This window comes from Caretta caretta, chromosome 8 (assembly GCF_965140235.1).
Source record: "Caretta caretta isolate rCarCar2 chromosome 8, rCarCar1.hap1, whole genome shotgun sequence".
Classification (NCBI taxonomy): domain Eukaryota; kingdom Metazoa; phylum Chordata; order Testudines; family Cheloniidae; genus Caretta; species Caretta caretta.
Window position 1 is genome coordinate 79602539 of NC_134213.1, and position 22210 is coordinate 79624748.

Below are 22210 nucleotides of genomic sequence, written 5' to 3' on the forward strand. Positions count from 1 at the left end.
AGAAAGAAAATAGTTAGCGTAGTGCTACTTAAAGGGCAAAGGTTATAATATACTGAGTATGCCCTGGAGCGAACCAAAACTCCTTGCCAGATGTGCTGAGACTAGGACTATGTTGTTTGCCATGGAAGTTTTAGTAGTGGATGTTACAGTACCTTCTTCATTGGTTGCTCTGTACTTGAAAGTGTTACTTATGATTCATGAAATTATCTTGAGCATCTTAAATAAAGCAGTTGGATTTAGGGGTGGGAGTATTTCTGGCCATTTACTTTGTTCCCCCGCTCACACCACCACCACTACCACTTCCTTAGGGGAAAGTCCTACAAGAATGAGTAGGAATTAATTCAATAATATTCCATATAAATTACTCCTAAAAAACTATAGAATGAAATGGAGAAGGAGATCTTATTCTACAGCAGGAATCTCCTTCTCTGTTAATTTCTATAGGACTTTCCCATTAGTGCTATCTTTATCTTTAAGACCACACCGATACCTGAATTGTATAAACCAGAACAATTGTCTGGGTACAATTGCTTGCTGTCTGGGTACCTGTTGATCAATTTTAAAATGCTGCCAAACTGAGGGCTTCTTGAAAAATTGCTTATTTTTCTTGATTATGTAGCATGGATTTTTTTTTTAAAACAAGTACAGTCACCAGTCTGTGTTTGTCGTGAAAGAAACAGGCTTAAAAGAGGATGTGTGGTCATTGTGCCCTTTTGGGCCAGGGTGACTGAAGTGTAGTCTGGAGTGAAATGTGGCTCCTAAAGCAATATAAGTCTGCCTTGACCGCTTCTTTAGTACTTTGGCACAATCCAGAGACTACAGACACCCATTTGATGCTCTAACCCAGAGGTGGGCAAACTTTTTGGCTTGAGGGCCACCTCTGGGTGGGGAAATTGTATGCAGGGCCATGAATGTAGGGCTGGGGCAGAGGATTGGGGTGCCAGAGGGAGTGCGGAGTGTGGGAAGGGGTGCAGTGTGCAGGAAGGGGCTGTGGGCAGGGGGTTAGTGTGCAGGAGGGGGTGGGGAGTGCAGGAGCGGGCTGAGGTGCAGGAAGGGTGTGGCAGGAAGGGTTCGGGGTGCGGGCTCCAGCCTGCCGCTGATTACCTCAAGCGGCTCTGGGGTGACAGTGGTGTGCAGCGGGGCTGAGGCAGACTCCCTGGCCTGCGCCGCTCCCAGAAGCGGCCAGCATATCCGGCAGTGGCTTTTGGGAATGGGGCAGGCGGCTCCGCTGTGCGGTGCCCTCCGCTGTACCACCCCCGAAGCTCCCATTGGCCGCGGTTTCCCGTTCCCGGAGAATGGAAGCTGTGGCGGGCGGTGCCTGCAGGTGAGAGCAGCGCACAGAGCCCTCTGCCCTCCTTTTTCCCCAGGGGCCGCAGAGATGTAATGTCAGCTGCTTCTGGGAGCAGTGCGGGGCCAGGGCTGGCAGGGAACCTGCCTTAGCCCCGCTGCGCCATGGGGCTGGCAATCCTGCGAGCCGGATTGAAAGCTCAGGTGAGCTGGATTTGGCCCACGGGCTGTAGTTTGCCCTCCCCTGATCTAACTGGTGGGTTAGTTGTTCTAAGAGCATTGCATGCTGAGAACTGTAGTCACTGCAGGCTACACCTTCATGCTGAAGAGAAGGGCAGCTGGAAATGGCTCCCTTTTATGCAAATTAGATGTTGTCCTCAGGCTCTTTGTAAGTTGCCAATCTGTTCTCCTTGCTTTGGGAGATGCTTTTGACCCACTGATTAGGTTGTTGTAATACTTGATGCAGGGCATGGGAGGCAGTGAGAACTAGGGAGAGTCTAAGTACTGAGGAATATGGTAGCTTTAGTGCAGCTTTTCCCCCCACTACCCCCAAATTGGGAATGATTATCCTAGTGACCCAGAACTAGATCCTGCAAACACTTGTGCACGAAGTTAGCACATGCACAGTTCCATCAAAGTCAATGAGACCCCTCTTGTGCTTAAGTGTTGCAGGATCATGGCTAGAGCCTGGAGCTTTGTTATGCCTCTGGTAAAGGAATAAGGAGAATTTTAAAAGTTTTTAGCCCCCGGAGGACAGCTCCCACCACCCCAAATGTATTATTTAAATACAGTTTTGGCAGGCTGACAAATCACATTTTTTATTTTCATTGTGAATCTTCCTTTTGCCAGGAATAGATGTTTGTTGCAAAAGGTGGATTTCCGCTTGCAGGGAAAAACTCATCATTTGGGACAGAGTGGGGAGATTCATTTGTTGTAACCAGGTGCTCGTTGCTGACGGACACAGAGAAATTCTTCTTCAGGTCAAATTTGTGAATATCCTTCAAAAATCTCCCATTTCATATGCAAATATTTAATCAGCAACAATTGACATGGAATTTATATACCACCATGGAAGACATCTTAGAAATGCCTGAGATAAATAATTTACGTCATCAGAGCTATACTAGTAAGGGGGCTTACCACATCTGAATAGGCTAACAGCCCTTTCAGAATGGAAGCGTACATCTCTGAACAATTCATTTACTAACAGAGGAGTGCTGTGACTGGGCTTCCACATTGCTTTTCAAACAGAAAGTGGAGGCTTTACGGTGACGGTTAGAAAAGGACTCCTTGGCGTTTGCCCTGAGAATGGGACGAGATGGAAGTTGTGTAAACTCTGAATGCTGTGTTTGTCTTGTCTGTTGCTTTGTGTATGTCTCTGCAGCATTTCCATAGCATCACACACCATCTAACCACGAGTGAGACTAGCACAATGTTAACGTTAGCAGAGTGAGGCTCAACTATGTTCTGCAGTAGGACAGCTGAAGGGGAGATATGTGTGGAAAATCCCAAATTCCAGCTGCAGAGGAATTTGAGAGATTGTACATGATAGTGTGAGAGTGCTGCGGTGCACTCCCCTCCTGATCAGTCCATTCAACTAACATTCACCATGTCTGGTATGTTGTTCCAAGTCAGAGTATAAGCAGTAAACAAATAATAGTAACCAGAATCCTATTTTGCTTCTCTTTACTTCACTCAAGTAATAAGTCATTACGGTCTTGTCCCAGCTTGTGGCTTTACTCTGCCTGAACTGACTGGCAACATAAGGACTTCTTCAAAGCAAAAATGGAGTGATGAATTATAAGTGTGAGGGACCCAAAGCTTAAAAACAATAGATTTCCCCTTACGTCTATAATTGCTTATCACTAGGGTAAAATCAGCTCAGAATTGTAGCACTGAAAGTGACAATGTTAATGTCTCACAGCAACAGCAAAATAGACAGCATTTCTTGGAGTAACAATCCCTCTTCTTAACTTCCATCTGAACCCAGTTGTTGCCATCTTGAAAACTGAGCATGGGCCTATGCCTAAAGAAACAATCAGAAATCATGATGCATTTGCCATTGATGTGCTATGTTTTTGTTCAATGGCCAGTGGCTGGGCAGGTGGATTTTGGCAAGGTTGCACACAGTCTATAATAACCTTAATTGAAGACATAGGCTTCAACAAATATTATTAATTACTATACACCAGTCTTTGCCCAGAGGCTAATCCTGTATGTATAATCCAGATCCAGAATGAGTTATGCAGGCAAAATATCAATTGAAGTCGCTGTTAGTTTTGCTTGCAAAGGAGCGCAGTATTGGGAAAAGAATTCAGCTGTATTATGAAGGGGGGAACCATTTCAGTTTTACTAATTTCACATTCACCTAGGCTTCACCATTGTGCCTCAGTAATGCAACAGAGAATCAGTGAGTATTCACAGACTTTAAAGATCCCTGAAATACCTTGCTGCTGTTGTTACATTAATTTTTTAATTTCCAAAAGTTACTAGGTACTTTACAAAACCAAGAAAGACACAAATCCCCACTCCAAGACACCTCACACTAAACTCAGATGTGACACCACAAGTGAGGATAATAACAAACAAAAGAGTGCAGGGGGGCCCCAGGAGAGGAGGTCAGAGCAAGGTTACAATAATGTGTGGTCACTTAAAGCATGAATATATTTTGGTGGTCCCATTCACTATATTTGTGGGGAACTTGGGATCTTTTCTGAGAGTGTATTAACTCACTTGTATGTGACACAGCAAAAGTGAGTTTTTCAGAAGGGATTTGAAGCAGGAGATGGCGGTGGCTCAGTGAGCAGATTCTGAGATGGCATTTATGGGCAGTGTGGCAGAAGGCACAGAGGTAGGAGGAAACAAAGGAAATGATGGAAGCATAAAGGTTTGCATCAGAGCAGTGGGGATTAGAGGAGAGCCTGAAAGGAGACAAGGTCAGAGATACCGGCTGGTGCTGAGTGAGTAGGACCTTGAAAGCTAGGACAAGGTTACTGGGGTCTCTCCTGGAGTCAAAGCTCTGAGGCTTGATACATTAGTACATAAATAACAGCTTTATTGTAGGAATACATTCATGCTGACTAAACTGCCTAGTCTAGTGGGTGCTGTGTAAGACCTGGGATGGATTCTTAGTGGGAAGTTTTTTCTAAGGTACTTAAAAATATGCATGGTCAGAAATATGGATGGGGATATTTGTAGGAAATTATTTGCATCAGGACAGGTTTATCTATTTGAATGTTCTTTAGTTGAAAGAAAAACATCTCTTGTATGATTTCAAAAGTTTTCCTTTCAGACTGATGCTAGGATTCACCCCAAACACTACACGTTTCATAATCACATCAGTTGTTTTGACATTTTTAGAAATTTCCATCTAACTGTTCAACTTTCTAGTGACAGCAGTGTTCAGTTTCTCCATAAGGGTCTTATCTGCCTGCTGTAATAGCTAGAAGGCAGCTACCAAACAGATTCAGTGAGTGACAACTACCTAAGATGGCCTGTGAGTGTGAGGCTGCAAGATATCTCCTTTCAAGGCCTGCAGGCTTTGACCTGCTAATAGGTGCCTAAACAGGGTCCCATCTGTCACATATATAGGCAACAGCATCAAGGCTGCAAAGTAGTAATAGCCTCTTATCCCACAGTTTAGCCTGTGATACCTGATAAACCATATAGCATAATCAGAATATGGTCAGAATGTACTGCTTGGACATGTAAGTTCCAAAGAGACACTAAAGTTGGCAGACTTGTAGTTTGACCTGTTTTTTTCCTTTTGAGGGTGTATTAGTTATTGTCTGGGTTGTTGTTTTTTTCCAGGTTATTTTTAGTTCTTCAAAACTTAAATAAGGACCAGATAAAATAGTCTGGCAACTGCTCAAGGCAAATGAGCAACCTTATAATAAAAGAGATGCTGTCAGCTGGAAATCTAGTCAGTTTCAAAAAGTGAGTTAAAGTCGTTTTCAGATACTACACCCTCCTCTGCCCCTGTCCCCCACACACCAATTTTGGTTTTACACTCAACATTTTCTATTTTTAAAAATGTTTCTCTCCCACATAAGCAACAGGAGAAGCTGCCAAATTACACAGTGAAAATGGCTATGCATACAATACTATTAAGTGCACAAAGTAAACGAATTGAAAAGTAGAAAGAAAAAAAAACCCAGTAATCTTAGGTATTACAAATAACAGTAACCGTTTAAAAAAATCAAAGAGTGATTTGTTTTTTAAGTTGATGGGGTCCTTTTACATATCTGTGTATGTGTGTGCTGGAGGAACATTTAATTTAGGAAACAGATTTCAACAGGAAGGGGGAAAATATTTTTTAAACAATAAAAACAGTTAATAATTATGTCTATATTGCTGTAAATTTACACATTACTTTATAAAGTAGATTATTATACATTTTCTGGCACCACTGTGTCCTTTCCAGTTTGACTATATTAAAATGTTGTGTGTCTTTTTATTGTGGGTGAGTTATAAAGATTACGCTAAAGGATGGGAAATCAAATAATTAGAAAAGAGATTGGATAAACCAGGGTTTGCATTCACTAAAGAATGTAAATATTTGAGTATCTTCAACAGTTAACCCTTCTCAATAACAATTCTAATCTGAAGAGCATACTTATTAGGAGAACCCACTTGAGAAAGTATAGAAATCTTAGTACCCTTTAACTGCGTATTTTAAGCACAAATAATTTTCATAGATGGGCTTTCCACACTCACCACACACTCACAAAATAAAACAAACACACCTTTGAAGACAAAATAAACTGAAAAGTATTTTAAGATAAATATAAATTTGATTCAATAAATGTTTTATTGGGCAAGTAACTTTACTGGAAACTCAGAGAGAACTACTATTCAGACAGAATTACTGCTGAGCAGGCCTGGTTCTTGTTGTCAGTCTCTCTACTGTTAGGTATTATACATATATCCCATTTCTCCTACCTTGGTTGATATGCCGTCATCATAAAACATACCAAGTCATCCTAATTTCATAGTAGCTAGTGAAAGACAAACTACAGTAGCCACCCAGGTACAGAAGATTGTTTAAGTATGCTGAACTGTGTTTTCGTTAACTCTTGGATTAAAACTGTATCGGAGGATACTTGTCTGCAGGAAACTGCATGGTAACATTGAGAATGAGTGGTCTCCCCACCCCAAAACCTGTCCCAGTAGCTGACCACTGTATCACGTGACAAGTACCTCAGCCTAACCCCCTTTCCACCAGCTGCGTTTTACAAGGTGCTAGTCACATGGAAACTAGGCAATGTGTTAAGAGTTAATAGATGCTAGGCTGGACTTGTTTGACTAAATGATAAATTATTAATAAAAAGTTAGTATATGTGAATTATTTCTCTAATGTTATAATAGCACATTGGCTGTAATCCGTGTTCCCTCTTGGTGACTCTTCTGTTGTATTAATACTGTGTTTTGTTATACCCCAGCTGGCCCCTGACTCTATTGAAGGACATCATACATTTTCTGCTATAAAGGACATTGTGTCACTTCAACAGAGACAACATGGCATCTGAGACATGCCTCAAGCTGCATTGTTCACACTACTACGGATAAGACTGAGTGTCAACATTTCCATTCTAGGAATCTCTTTTAACTGATCTATATAAGTGGCTGTGGGTGAAGCCAAAGAGGGTGGGGATTGACTTCTGTATTCACCCACAAGTCAGACAAACCTTGATGTCAATATCACTACATCATTTTCATGCCACTAGAGCCTGTGGTCCAGAAAAGGATTCAAACTCCAGCATAGGTGCTGGGGATGCTGCCACACCCTCTGGCTTGAAGTGGATTCCTTTATATACAGGGTTTACAATTTGGTTCAATGACTCTCAGCACCTCCACTATACAAATTGTTCCAGCACCCTTGAACTCCAGGAGAGGAGAGGGCAGACTGCAACTAAATACCATGATCTGCTCTGCCTTGCATCTGTGCAGCCAGCCTGAAGCCAGTGCAATTGTATGGAATGTAAATTGGGACAGAATTCAGCCCTGAACACACACGTGCTTGACTAAATCATAACAAAGTTTGGGGGAAGGGCAAGATAGCTCTCTACACATGTAAACAGTGAGGATGCGGAGGAAATGCTTAAGGTGCTGCTAGAACGTACGACTAGATATAATTAGATGAAATTAAACAAAAGAAAACTCAGGTTAAATAGCAGGAAATGCTTCCTAACAGGGTGATCAATTGCTGTGGAATAACCTCCTAAAGGGAAGTGGTAGGAGCTCCATCACATGAGACATTTAAACCTAGATTGGACTAAATGCTAGCAAACAGGGAGGTGTGATAAGGGAAAGACAGATAAGATGACCTACTAAATTATTTCCATCTCTTATTTCTAGGATTCCATTGTGTCTTCCAATTGGTGGCCAGGCAATAAATAGGGTTGCCAACCCTCCCAGGAATTGGGTTCAATCTCCCGGAGGCTACTGAAGCCAATCTGGGAGATTTTAGGCCACTAAAAGTCTGGCAGCGTACCGGGGCTAAGGTGATTCCTACCTGCCCTGGCTCCGCACCACTTCCAGAAGCAGCTGGAATGTCTGGCAATGTCTCCTAGGTGGAAGTGCAGCCAGGGGGTCTCTGCGTGCTCCCCCACCCTGAACACTGACTCTGCAGCTCCCATTGGCTGGAAATGGGAAACCATGGCCAATGGGAGCTGAGGGGGTGGTGCCTGCAGGCAGGGGCAGCGTGCAGAGCCACCTGACCACCCCTGAGTCTAGGAGCTGCTGACAGACATGCTGCAGCTTCCAGGAGCCAAACAAGGTAATTGCCACGCAGCTGGAGCCTGCACCCTGAACCCCCTCCCACACTCCAACCCCCTACCCCATCCCTGAGCCCCTCCTGCACCCAAATTCCCTCCCAGAGCCCACATCCCAAATCCCCTCCTGCACCCCAACGACTTGCCCCAGCCCTGAGCCCCCTCCCGCACCCAAACGCCCTCCCAGAGCCCACAACCTGAACCCCTTCCTGCACCCAAGCCCCTGTCCTAGCCCTGAGCCCGCAACCAAACTCCCTCCCAGAGCCCCCACCCTCTCCCACACCCCTACCCCAGCCCCCTCCCGCACCCCAACCCTCTGTCCCAGGCTCAGCCCGGAGCCCCTTCCCACACTCCAAACCCCTTGGCCCCAGCCCAGAGCCCGCACCCCAACCGCCTGCCCCAGGTCAGTGAAAATGAGTGAGGGTGTGGGAGAGCGAGCGACGGAGAGAGGGGGGCTGGAGTGAATGGGGCGGGGGCAGGGCCTCAGAGAAGGGGTGGGGGAGGGGCGTGACATTGGGGAAGAGTCAGGGCAAGGGTCTTTGGGTTTGTGCGATTAAACTGTTGGCAACCCTAGCAATAAAGTGAACATAACTAATTATCAAGTCCTCCCCACCCCTACTCCACAACACTGGCAGATGAGCAAATAAAGGAATTTCCTGGTGTGACCCAGTAGGAACTAGACCCTATTTTCTTCTCAGCTGTAATGTTCTTTGCATATCTTATAGCCCCTCAGATCAAAACATGGTTGCCCATGTAACCAGGAGAAACTCTGTTCTTTAAAACTCAGCTTTGATCTGTTGCAGTTGATAGGTGTATTCTAGATGACACAAGACACTCAGTATGTTCATTTGCGTACCAGTACGCAGAATGCCTTTCTAGTTTTCAGCTATTTCATACCAGTAATCATGTCCAAGTTCTGGGAACAAATAAGTCCCCAGATAAGAGTGAAACCATCAGTGCATGTGCAGACATACTTTCTTTCAGTTTCTTTTAAGAAACTGCTCTGTACTGTTTCCGTCAATAGTATGTATGCCTAGCGTAGCTGCGATTTATGTGTTAAATATTAATTTATTTAACGGAAAGGCAAAGTAAACAGACGTAGAACTCCACACACCTCCAGGCAGTCTGAGCTTATGCACTGAGCTTTGGCGGTGACTTTGGGTGTATAATTATGAAGTTACTGTATAGGTATATGGTAAAGAAGTTTCCTAATTAGAAAAATGGCATAATTTATGCAGAAGGAAAAAGCATGTTACATTTTTTCAGCATTGGAAGTTCATGTGAAACAATCTATTAGTAATCAGATTTGCACCCAGTGTAACTTACTGTTGATAAAAGATTTCTCCATGTGATGATACTGTTTAGTTTTGGTTTTATCTTACATATTTAGTGACTTTATTGCTTAAAATTTGAGATGACGTAATTATATATCATTGATGTGTCCATTTGATTATCCTAACTAGAGTATATTAAATGCACCACAGTGCATGATTTCTAGTAGAATAAAACACTCCAATTAAGAACCTATCCATGTGTCTGTTTTGAATATTAACCTTGTTTTTCAGAGACTGAAAACTGTGCAAAAATTTTGCTCCACATTGAAACTTTGCATAAGTTTTTAAGTCTGTACAGGTTTTTTTTCACCCTCATTTCTAAATCATAGAAGTAAAAACAGTACTTTAAAAATGCAGATACTCCTGAGCATGTAGTTTTTAAAAGTCTTTTTCCTTACTGACATTTTGTAGGTCGTTAACTGATCACACAAGTTGGAGCCTTTGGGGATTTATTTTTAAGTGTAAAAGTAACGTGCTGTTTTCAAAAATCTACTCTGTGTTACCATCACTTTTATCCATAATGAGTTTTTACCCACACTAACCCATATTAACATATCAGTAGTTCTTTGGTAGGGACTGACATAAAATTGAAATATTATGACTTAGTGGATTTTAACATTGTACACACTAGGACTTTTAAGAGTCTTAACATGATTTGGGAACATGTTTGTTTCCACATGATACATATTTTAAACTGTGCTAGAAGAACAGAGCTACAGGACAGTGTTCAAACAGTGTTCAAACTCCACTAAAGCAGCTGGCTAGAATATGGCTCTGTCCTGATATGGGTGGACATCTAACAGTTCTGAGGGTTAATTTGGTTTGGATTAACACCCATAAATTCAGATGTTTTTTTCTGAACTACTGTAGCAACCTCTTGAAGTTAGGAAGCTGAGGTGAAATGCTTATGAAAACAGGCTTTCTATTATTTCCTTCTTTGGGTCAGATTAGAAAGAGCCGGAAAAATCCTTTCTCATGGCAATTTGGCACTTCTACCTCTAGTACTGGCCAGAACCAGCAAAACAGAGATGCACAAAAATAATGGGGTGGAAGAGGAGGGAAATAATTACTGTATCTAATTTTTTGAACCCCAGAAAAGGTTCTTTTCATGTTTTGAGTGAAGGTTTGACTCTGATCTTATTTTATTTGAACCCATTAAACCCTTAGTTCATGTCTACCTTCAGGTTGGATCAAGATTGAGTGTTAGGAGCTGGGACCTGCTGTTTCTGCACACCGACCTCTTATACTAAACAAAGATGATAATAGTGGTTGCCATCTTATAAAATTATATGGACCATTTTCAGTCTGTGGGGGTCATGCTCTGGCCACTCTTATTTTTCAGTATATCCTTAACAAGGTTTATACAGGATCTGAGAATAAGGTCTTACAATAGCCCTGTAATTGCATCAGATGACTATAATCAAAGGAGGTAATGACAGTATATTATGGAAGGCTCGTTAAGGTGTTAACTTGCATTCTATAACAGCAACCAACAGAAACTTTTTTAAAAAATGCTCAAAATAGCCGCAGTAGTAAGTGCAACTGCTCTTTTTATATTTAACCCAAGTGTAGAACAGAGCCATGAATACACCTGCTAGTTAACTTAACCTGTGATGCTGAATGATTATTATTGCTACAAGTGATTTATGTTGTGCCTTTCACTGTATTATCTTGGTAAACTTTACATAGCTTGTAAAAACCCTTTCATGACCCCTTGTACCTTACTGGACAGACAAGGAGATCATGACAATAGCCTGAATGTTAGGAATACTGGACCCAGCATTTAGTTTAAAGCCTAGCCAGTGGTGCATCTTAAAGCATTTTCTGAAAATGGCCAGGGTTTGACAAATTTCTGGCAGGAGTGAATTCCAGAGAGGAGATTTTGCTCCCAAACTCTTCTGCTCCTGGATCCATTAATCCTCGCTTTTGGAACATTTAGCGTAAGCAATCCTGATTCAGATGGCGACTGAACCATTTAGAACCTTCCTTCCTTTCACTAGCACCTTCAATTCCACCTGGAAGTTCAGAATGTGGAGCACAAGTGTATTATGGTCTCTTGGTCCACTTTTCTCAGAAAGTATACAGCTGTATTCTATGCTAGCTGAAGCTTTCGAGTGTCTTTCCTAGTGAATCAAAATAGACTAGATCTAGTAGTAACAAAGGTATGGATAACTGGAGTTAGGTCTGCACCTGAAAGAAAAAGGATCAATATTTTGGCAAGCTGACAATAAAAAAAGAAGATTCTGACCCTTGTTTGTTGACTATGAAATGAGTAATAGGACTCTGATTCCAGACCATTTTGACAGTGGGAAGGTAGACACTCTCTAGGTAAAGGGAGTGCTTGTGGATTTCACCAGTCAGCATCATCTCCATGTTATCTTTTAGCTTTCATACTATTTCTCTTTCTGCCAGAATCTGGGAGAGTAAAGAAACTGTTTTGCCAAATTCAATGAAAAGGAGACTGAGGGGTCTTATTCACAGTCACGGAAGGCTCTTTTACATTGCTTTCAGGGGAATTACTCATGTGTGCAAAGTTAAGCATATGTTCGCAGGAATAAGGCCTACATTTGTATAAATATATTTAGATCCCATTTTAAATGTTTATTATGGGGCTTTATAGAATATAGGTGATGGAATTTTTCAAAATTATATGAGGGCAATTTCAAAAATTTCACTGAATTTCCATGGGACCCAACATTTGCACACTTCAGAAAATCCTAGCTTGTGAAAGGTTATTTTCTGAGGCAGATCTGCTGTGCTGTCTCAAGTAGCAGCAAGGATGTTAAAGGGTACAGTATTTGTCAATCTTACATAATGAGCTATTGAGGCTTTTCATCAGTCATGAGAGCTATTGCTAACACAGGTGTCCTAGATATGGATTGTAGTTTGTCACAAATGCTGCCTCACCTGACTTTAAATCTTTCAGCCATCTCTCTGTCTTGGTTCATGGCTTCATTGTTACAGGTAGTTTACATATGTATGAGTCTCTTTCTTCGCCAAGGATATTTATCACCACTTGATTCTTAAGTTTTATGTTTTGGCAATCTCAGTGTAGTGGAGCCACATGAAATATCTGGGAACCCAACAGCTCAGGAAAGATGTATTGAATAAGAGATCCCCAAAATGGTAAAACCCGACCTGTATCTTGTTAGACAAACCAAATTGGTGATGCTGCTTTAGAAATTCTCCTGTATTACGTACAGGAAAATTTCTTTGTCCTTTTCTATTTTTTTAAGGTCACATATTAGAAACCTATGTACAAATAACCCTAAGTGCCTGGCAGTCTCCCCAAAAATAATTTAAAACTTCACACTGAGTCTTGTTTCCTAAACCCCTGTACTTTTTGTAGGAGGCCTGATAACAATGGGTCACATTTTGTACTACATGTTTTGCAGCACCTGAGCAGAAGGCAGTGAGTTATGTACAAAAATGCAGTTTGACTCCTCTTTGCCTGGCTTGAGTCAGCTCAAGCCAGATTCTCAATGGTATTTTATCTGGGTTTTTGTGTGTGCGATCAATTGGTGGTTATTTGTGCAAATAAAGGATGCAAAGATTTAAAAAAAAACAAAACTTTTAGTTATCTACAGTAAAATGTGTTTTGCAACCACAAGTTGGAATGGGAATAACTTTCTGAGATACAGATCAAACTGTGTTTTATAGATGCAATTATTGGCAGCTTTTAATTTAATTATTTCCTGTGTGGCTATTTCATGGGGGAATACATTAAATGCATAAACTGCTCCATTAAATGCCTGTGAGTCCATGAAGAAAATACTGAGTGAAACAACCATGCAAGCAAAATTACATTGAAATTTCTTTCATGGCAGTACATACCCAGGGGAGCAAAGTAAGGGCCCAGTCTGCAAATATGTACGTGAGTGATCAAGTTGTTTAAGGATTGGGCTCCTAATGTCTAATACATTTTATCAACAAATGTTCTGCCTGTTAAAGGAAAATCCCAGTATAATATAAAAGATTCCAATCACAACATCAGAGACTGAAAACAAAGAATTTACTACAATGCTTTTAAAAATATTTTAAGGACAAAGAAGGAAACTGCCATCTTAACAATTTGGCAACGCAAAATAGGAGAGAGAGAATCTACCTTCCTCTGATGGCATCTAGGAAATTTGTAAGTATGAAAATCACTGATAGGAAAGGTCTATATTTTGTGTATGTGTTTTTAAGTGTTAATTCAGCCAACTCACATTAACTTTCTCAAGTGTGTATATATAGATATAGAACTTAGCTGCCAGCAACCTTTGAATGTTTCCAGTGCTTTGTAATTGAAAAGTCTCTTAAGTCTTATCCCAATGGGCACACTGTAGGTTGGCTCTCCTGGCTGCATGGAGTTCCAACAGTGAAGTCAATGGCAGTCAGCCTCCATTGAGTTCATACTTGGTCATCCAACTATGACTCTGTTGGAAAGTACAATTAAGATGGCAGCCCCACTAAGAGAAAGGATGAATAAATATACTGACATTTTTAAGGTTTTTCAAAAATTGTTTCAGACATTACTTTTAATATATGTTTATCTACTAGCTTCCCAATCCTGCAGCAACCTAGGCATTTATTTAACTTTATCACTGGAAGTACAGTAGAACCTCAGTGTTACAAACACCGCGGGAATGGATGTTGTTTGTAACTCTGAAATGTTCTTAACTCTGAACAAAATGTTATGTTTTTTTCTTTCAAAAGTTTACAACTGAACATTGACTTAATACAGCTTTGAAACTTTATTATGCAGAAGAAACATGCTGCTCCTCCCCCTTTTTTTTTTTTTAGTAGTTTACGTTTAACACAATACTGTGCTATATTTGCAGTCGGTGGGGTTGTTTTGTGTTTTTTCTCTGCTGCTGCCTGATTAAATACTTTTGGTTCCAAATGAGGTGTGTGGTTGACAGGTCAGTGACAGGTCCATAACTCTGAAGTTCTACTGTTGTCCCATTTAAGTCAATGGACCGGCTTGCAGTGCGTAGAGTTAAGCACATACCCAAGTCTTTACAGGATCAGGAACTAAATTTGTGTTTGGCTTACGTGATATTACAGCTAATCACTGGAATTTTTCTTTACGTGGATCCTACACAACTGAAAATAAGCAAAAAACGCTTCCTAATGTTAAGAACTGCACCCTGAGTATCTGTAAAAGAGCATAAGAAACACACAAGCATACAGTTTTGGATTAACAACAATGTTGAAATGGGGACGGTAATATATTCTCAGAAGACGTTGGATCATTTTGTTTTTAGGTATTTCTTGTGCATAGATTTAGATGAAGGAAAGTTAGGACCAAAATGCAGTCCCCAACTCATCCAGCAGGGGACACTCTAATAGTAGACAGAAATAAGTTAACACAGAACCAAGAGTGATGTTCATTTGTAAAAAAAACAAAAGCATTTTTAGCTGACATATTTGGTTAGAAACATTTGTTATGGTAATTGAATATATGAAACACAAAGATCCAAAATAAAAGTAAGGCTATTATTATTAAGAGTTCAGTTATCAAACTTATCATTACTTTCAATGTTTAGGATGTGGAACTAATAATTATGATTGAGTCAAACACATAAGATCAACCTAAAATTTTTCTCCCCAAAGGAAATGTCATTACAAAAATGTTATGCAATATTTTTTATACCTAGTTACACAAACTAGTATACTTATTTCCAAATAATTTTCTTTTAAAAAGGGGAAAATGTATATAAAAGGCAGGACAAAAATGGCAGAACTTCCTTTTTCAAGTTGCAAAGGTGTAGCAGAAGTGATAAACTATTGTGAAGTACATATTGGACATAAATCATACCCACTACTCTTTCTTTTCCTCATAGCTTAATTCATAAATACACAAAACATTATATTAATGGATTACTTGTGATGTTATTGGATTGGTGCTATTTACACCTATATGCAATATTCTTTCAGCATTTTAATTTTAAAAACTTTTAGAAAGATGTATAAATCCCATAACTTTCCACTCACAAACTGTTATAACTATGTACTCTAAACTCACAGGCAAACCTAAATTTAGTTTCCACAAAACAGGAAGAACATAGATAATGGCTTAATCGTGGAGAGTGTGGGATGTTATAAACAAGATGAACTATTTTGTTTGTTATTCATAATACTTATAAGAGAGAGACTGGAATTTCTACTTAGATGTTTGTGAAATGGCTTGTGTGACCCAGTTATGGTTCCATATGCCATATTTTACCACTGTACAGTTATGTTCTTGTTCTCATTTCCAAGATATATAAATAGAGCTAAGATAAGCTTTCCTGGAGCTCTTTGCTATGAAAGAAAAGAAAGGCACTTTACAAATATCCCCTGGCATTAATAGGAAGATCTTGCTGACTACGATAGGCTGCTGAAGCCATTCTCTCAGCAAAAGAAGCATCAGTGTTTCTATTGGTAACCCTTTTAAAATTATATGTTTTTTATGTAGAGATGCAGGCTTGATAATGAAGACACTATTCACATAAGGTATGGGTAACAAATTTATGAAGTAGAAATTTCCACCCTCTAAACCTAAGACTAAGCATGCTTTTGGTATTTCAAAATGCCATTTATACTTTACAAATGTGGCATTTGTCTTGGAGACTATAATAACTGGGGCCAAATTCAGCCCAGGTGTAAGCATGTTCAACTCTGATGCCAATCTTTAATGGGGTTCTGTAAGTTGGCTCCTCTCCAAATGACTGGATGTGCCTGTTGTTTCAGAACAATTCTCACACATTATAAAATCTGTAACAGAGTTGGGCTTTATTGACCAGGTAGCTTAAAGGTGATGTGCAAAAGGAGGAAAAATAGGTTTGTGGCCTGTTCTTTTAGGTAGGACATATGGGGGAAGGGTGAGAGAGAACATTAGAAATTCGTCTTTTTAAATATTCCATGACCTAATAATTTTGACATGAGAGACACCGTGCAAGAGAAACCTGAGTAACAAAGTAAATATATTTGTAATCAAACTGATTCAAGTAAAAACTTTTTTAAAAAACCTCAGTTCATTAGATGCTTTAAAAAAACAGAACCTCCTCTTTTTCTAGGTCACCCTTACTTAGGTTGCCTGCAAGGTGAGGCAGGTTTTCTTTCAGGGAGAAAATAAAAGCAGTTTAAGAGGGACTTGTTAAATTAGTTCAAAACTGTGTCAGCAAATAGGGCTTATGAGTGCAGTCCCAGCGCAGGTTTGCTGCTGTTCAAGGCCACCTGTTGCACTTGTTGGTCTTTTCCCTTAGTTTTCTCATACAGAGTAAACAAAAGCAAAGCCCTCCTGGCAATTTCACCGTCATGAATCTCTGCACCATCCTCGTGCTTTCGTCGCTGTTTTACCACAAATAGCACCGGTATTCCTTCCCCCATGCAACACTGGGAGCGGGGGCGTCCTTGGGTGCTTCACTCCAGTCACGGCCTAGGTGCAGCTGGGGGAGGGCACGTTCACTTTCCCTCCCAGGTATGGGCCTGGGAAAGGCGATTCAGGCCCTCTATGCTCTAGTCAAGCCCCTGCCCTAAAGGTATTAGCACACATGGATGTAGCGGGCTAGGGGGAGCAGAAGGGGCTGTGACCCTAACAAGAGCTGCAAGGAGGGACTGGTGTCTTCTCGCCCCTCGGTTCCCCCTCAGCCGTGCGCGTGGACAGCAGGTAGCGGCCAGAGCCGGGTCGGGGGGGGAGCCTTGGCCTCGCCTCCAGCCCCCCTAACTCGGAGCCCGGGCGGGGAGAGCCGGGCGCGCACGCTCCGCGGCGGGCAGCAAGGCATGCGCATTGCAGGCCGCCCTCTCACCCCGCTCAGTTATGCCAAGTATGTGAGCGGCGGCAGGAGTAGGGCTGCGGGGAGGGAGTGCGACGCACACCGAGCCCGCCCGACCATGGGGCGCCGCCGCCGCCGCCGCCACCACCAGCCACCGCCGCGCAGGGGGGCACCCAGCACCCTCCTGCTGGCGGGCAGCAGCTACTGAGGCAGGCGGGTGCGGGGCGGGGGCAGGCATGGCTGATCCTCTGCGCAGGACCCTCTCCAAGCTGCGGGGCAGGAGGTCCCAACGCGGGGCGGCGGCAGGCGCGCACCCCCGCGGGGGGACCGGCGCCCCTCAAGGTAAAGCCCAGCAGCAGCCACAGGCCAGGGGGGCGCCGTGGGCTCAGCCCAGCAGCCGGGAGGTCTCGGTGCCCCCGGGGGCTGGGAGCCAGGAGGAGTCTGGACAGCGGCAGCCCGGCTGGCCCCGGCGGGGGAAGGCACCGCATGGCCCCGCAGCTCTGGGGGAAGGGACACCAGGAGCCCCGGCCACCCCTGGCTGTTCCCCGGGGGACCCAGCCCCGCAGCCCCGGTCTGCCCCCGCGCGGCGTGCTCCTGACGGCGAGGAGGGCGATTACTACGATAATGAGACTCTGCCCTGGGGCTGCCGCCCGGCCGAGGCGCGAGAGGAGGCGCAGGGGCTACCTGCCGCCTGTGCCCAGGGCCGAGGGGAGGGCCGCTTGGCTGGGACCCGGGAGAGCACGGGCAGGCTGCGGAGCCAGCTGCAGGAGGCCTATTACCTGCTGATCCATGCCATGCACGACCTGCCCCCGGCCAGCCCCGCCTGCGCTGGAGGGTTCCCCCAGCCCGTCGCCTCTTGCGGGGCAGCGGAGAGCAGCGATACCTGGTCCTCCTCCTCCGGGGAGGGCAGCCCGCAGCAGCAGGTGCCCGCCACCGCCTGGCCGCCACCGCCCGCCCAGGGCTCCGCAGGGCGTCCCGGCCAGCTGGCGCCTCACAGGCACGGGGGTCAGAGCCTAGGGAACCTCTCCCTTCTGTCCCCCGGCCGCCCCGCGAAGCCACCGCCTCTGCAGCGCTGTCTGAGCGACAGCGTGATCCGCTACCACCTCGTGGAGTCCGCCCCGGGGCACCTGCTGCAGGGCGAGCTTCCTGGCCCGGCCTGGGACCGGGCGCGGCCGGAGGGCGGCCGCGGGGGAATCGACGCTCCTGCAGCCGCAGAGCGCTCAGTCAGCTGCGGGGAGAGCCCGGATCGGGGCGCGGAGGCGCGCCAGGCCGAGCGGCTGCTGCTCAGTGCCCAGGGCTCCGCGCCGCCAGAGGCAGCGGCCGGGGGCGGGTTCCCGGCAGCGTGCCCCGGCAGCCGCCCGCATGCCTCCCAGAGCCCCTTCAGGCCGCCCGCGGTCAGCGTCGGGAAGCTGCAGAAGTGGATGTGTAAAGGGCGCCTGCTGTCCCTGGGAATGAAGGGGCGCATCGGGGCTGGGGCTTCCTCCGCTGACCCCAGAGCCATTGGGACAGGTGCGGCGCTGCCTGCTCAGCCAGACCTTGGAGAAGAGGGGCCCGCAACTCCGCCGGCTTGGAGAGGGCAGGGAAGCAAGGCCCAGGCAGCTCCCCCGGACCAAAGAGTTCTGCTGACAGGTATGTTTGCGGGGATGGCGACCAGGCCCCCACACCGCTTGGGCCTGGCTTCAGCCTGTCACACTCCGCCAAGCAGCTTGTGCGCTGGAAGGCCTGGAGCCAAATTAACCCCACCTCTGGTCTGTCTTACTAAGGGGTGGTGACTGAATGGTGGAGGGTAGCCTGCAGTTTGGAGGCAAAGTTCAACCATTCCTTACAGGATGATAATGAAATGCTAGTGTAATGTCTCAGGTTGCTGTATAGCAGGGGAATGTGTATGTAGTTTTAGTATAACACACCTAGCGTTCTTGGTTCTAGGGGTTGGCATCAGCGATTACAGATATTTATTACAGGTTCATGCACCTATAAAAGCAGCATACCTAAAAAGTTGAGTATCATCTGCAAATTAGAGGTTAATACTGGAGCTGTGTGAAGTCCTAGATTTCCCTCTGAATACTCACATATAGAACTTTGGGTGTTTTCTTGATTTGAGGTAGGTTGCACTTGCTAGTTCTGTCACTAACAGTACTGCAGTTGTGAATGTGGCAAAACGTTGCCATAGGCAAAATTATGGTGTGTTTTAAGGCAAACGTTTTCCATTTCTCCAGTGAAATGGCTTTTTTACTGTGAAAATTGGTTTTAACTTTCATAGAAAGTGGGGGGGGGGGCGAATTTGAGATGAATCCACAAAATGGTACTTCCACAAAAATATGAGAACTGACATTATTTTTAGTAGCTCTGATTGTGCATCATTAAAAATAGTACCAAAATGATGTATATGTTTGTTAGAATTTTGTAATTTACACTTGTGTTATTGTGTACACCAGAGTAAAATGATTTACATATAGATAACCACTATAATATGTTGAAATCATAAAGCAGTCCTTTTTTAATTTAAAAAGCCCATATGTTTACTTGCAGTAAACTCAAGTAGGAAGTTAACTGAACAAATATAATCCCAAATGATTGGTATTGTCTCTCTTATACAGTATTGCATATTTTAAGCAACTCATTCACGTTTGGAAATTATTTATTTTAATTAGAAGGTGTGGGTGTACACAAACAATCTGTTCATTATTCTGGGCAATAAAACTCATCTCTTAAAACTGAAAAGGGCTTTAAATTTAACGACCAGCCTTTCAGTTGAACAAAATTAATTTTGTGCTGGTTCTTAGCAATCTCCCTTTTCACCCAATCCTGTTTGCTTTATAACTTAACGCAAATAAACACAGTGTGCTTTGGCATATCCAGATTTAGGGCTTGACCCCTGCAACCACTTCCAGGAATGAGTAACCCTAGAAGTAAATACTGCTCATGTGACTAAAAAGTTGCAGGATTGGGGCCCCTACTTTGTTCAATGTTTAAATGTTTTATAACTCCCCAGGCTTTTTCTTTGTACTGCTGCTTGCTCCATAATTCTTTTAATTTATTTTTCTAATTTACTTGAATGTTTGCAAGTTAATTGTTAGTTTGGTTTGAACAAAAAAAATATTGGGGTCTAAATTAATTCTGGGAATGATCTATTTTGATCTAGATGGGGAACTGCAAAAACTCTCTTCCCACTTAATTAAAAGCTTGGTTGTCAACCAATCCTGACATCCAAAAAATATGGCTTAGAAAGGTAGAGTGTGACCTTTTGTTGAGAAATTTTCTACACACAGTTGATAGACAAAATATTAACCTTTACCTCAATCGAGTTGAAAGACTGAGACCTGATCTGCATGTGCATGTTTGTAAAATTGGGTCCTACTCTTTTATAAAGAAATATTTAGTTAGTAGTCAGTCAGTATATTACAAGGTAAATTGAATAGTTAGCTTTAAAGAAAACCATAATAAACAAACATTGGACTGAGGCTCTTTGGGAAGGGATCATCTTTTTTGTTCTGTTTTGTACAGCGCCTGGCACACTGGGACTCCTAGGTGCTGTAATAATACAAATAATTTTATCTAGAGAATATTATTATAAATAAGACTGCCTTAGAACAAAGGGTAAAGGACAGCATGACCTACATATTTCTAAAATCCTTCTACTTATTTAAGGCCTGATCACTACTAAAGTTAATAGGATCGGAAAATCTTCAAAATGTCAGTCAGCTTACTGAACTAATTGTACTCTTAGAGCTGTATTTCTGTCAAATAGTGCATACTTATTGTCCAGACAAGGCAGTACTTGCATATTGGGACTTTACAAAATACACATTTTCACTAGGATCTATCTGAAGCTTTTTTAGTAATGGCTAATAATATATTGACTTCTATCTCTGGCTGTTTTCTTCATTTTTTGTCAGCTACAATAATATAAACATATTGAGTCTTAACTGCAAAAGTGGATGAGGTAGCAAACTTCAGAGCTGACGTTCAGAAATTTGATACTTCTGTAAGATTTTAAAAATATTTAGACATTATAGATATTTATAAAATGAATTGCTTTAATTGTTTTAAAAGTACATTGAGCAGTTCAGATAAATCAGAACATTCATGAGATATGTATGAGGTATATTGAAAGATTTGTGTTAGATTTCTCTGTGCTTCTCCTTGTCCTTTCATGTGGTATATGTGAGATTTCAAAGTAAAAATGCCTTTCGAAATCAAGGCTCTGATCCTGCAATCCTTAACGCATGTGCTTAACTTTACTACTGCCGTTGACCTAAGTGGCACTTCTTGTTGTACTGAAGTTAAGCATGTGTGTAAAGGATTGTAGGATCAGGGCCTAAGACCATATAAAGGAGAAGTTCAGAGCTTACAAATACAGCTGTCTGTCATTTGATTGTAAGTGACGGACTTGACATTTAAATTGAAGTATACCATTTGGCTGGTTCTGGATTTAAGATAAGATTTTTTTTTTTTTGAAAATTTGTAATACTGACAATGAATTTTGGCAGTAGTAAGCTTGCTTATTATTGTCTGCATAAAGTCTAAGAGTGAGAATAGTATTTCTGAAATTCAAATTGTGATACAGCAGCAAATCATGTCATGGAAAGTTATTCAAGAATTCTCAACACATTTTATCATTGTATTCCTTAGTAAGCCTTTCAAGTAAAGTTGTAATTGGAATATTGAACACTGTACTGGTATATGTTATCATATATATGTACTTTGAGCCTTTGCTGTTCTAGGAGTAAAAGGTAGCTTAGGCCCAGATTTCAGACATATGATTGGTTTGTATATTTGGGCGTGTGTATAATTTTTAAGAGTCTGCCCTTCTGAGGATTGTAAGATTTCCTAACTAATGCTAAAGGGCACACATTTCTATGCAATGCTGGCAGTAACACAGATATTTTTGTTGTAGAAATAGAATACTTGAATGTTCCATCTATTTAAATTGTTAGATAGGAACAATTCCTTAGGCTGTTACTGGAAAATTGAGGATTTTAATGCAGCAATCAGATGTAGAAAGCCAGCAATCAGATGTAGAAAGCAAGCATTCCTAGCATATACTGTACTGGTTTAAATAAATATTTCTGAC

The 22210-nt window shown here is 42.6% G+C and overlaps 1 protein-coding gene across 2 annotated transcripts in view; it reads left to right on the forward strand.

Annotated features, from left to right (window-relative positions):
• Window positions 1-17070: 17070 nt before the first annotated feature.
• The window catches only part of SYDE2 (synapse defective Rho GTPase homolog 2), a 52876-nt gene continuing 47736 nt past the window's right edge, over window positions 17071-22210 (forward strand). Inside the window, exon 1 of one of the 2 annotated variants that reach the window (XM_048859773.2) lies at window positions 17071-18765. In XM_048859773.2, the coding sequence (XP_048715730.2) occupies window positions 17373-18765 (1393 nt within the window). In that variant the 5' untranslated portion in view covers window positions 17071-17372. The remainder of the gene's footprint in view (window positions 18766-22210) is intronic. The other variant, XM_048859772.2, reaches the window with a different exon arrangement.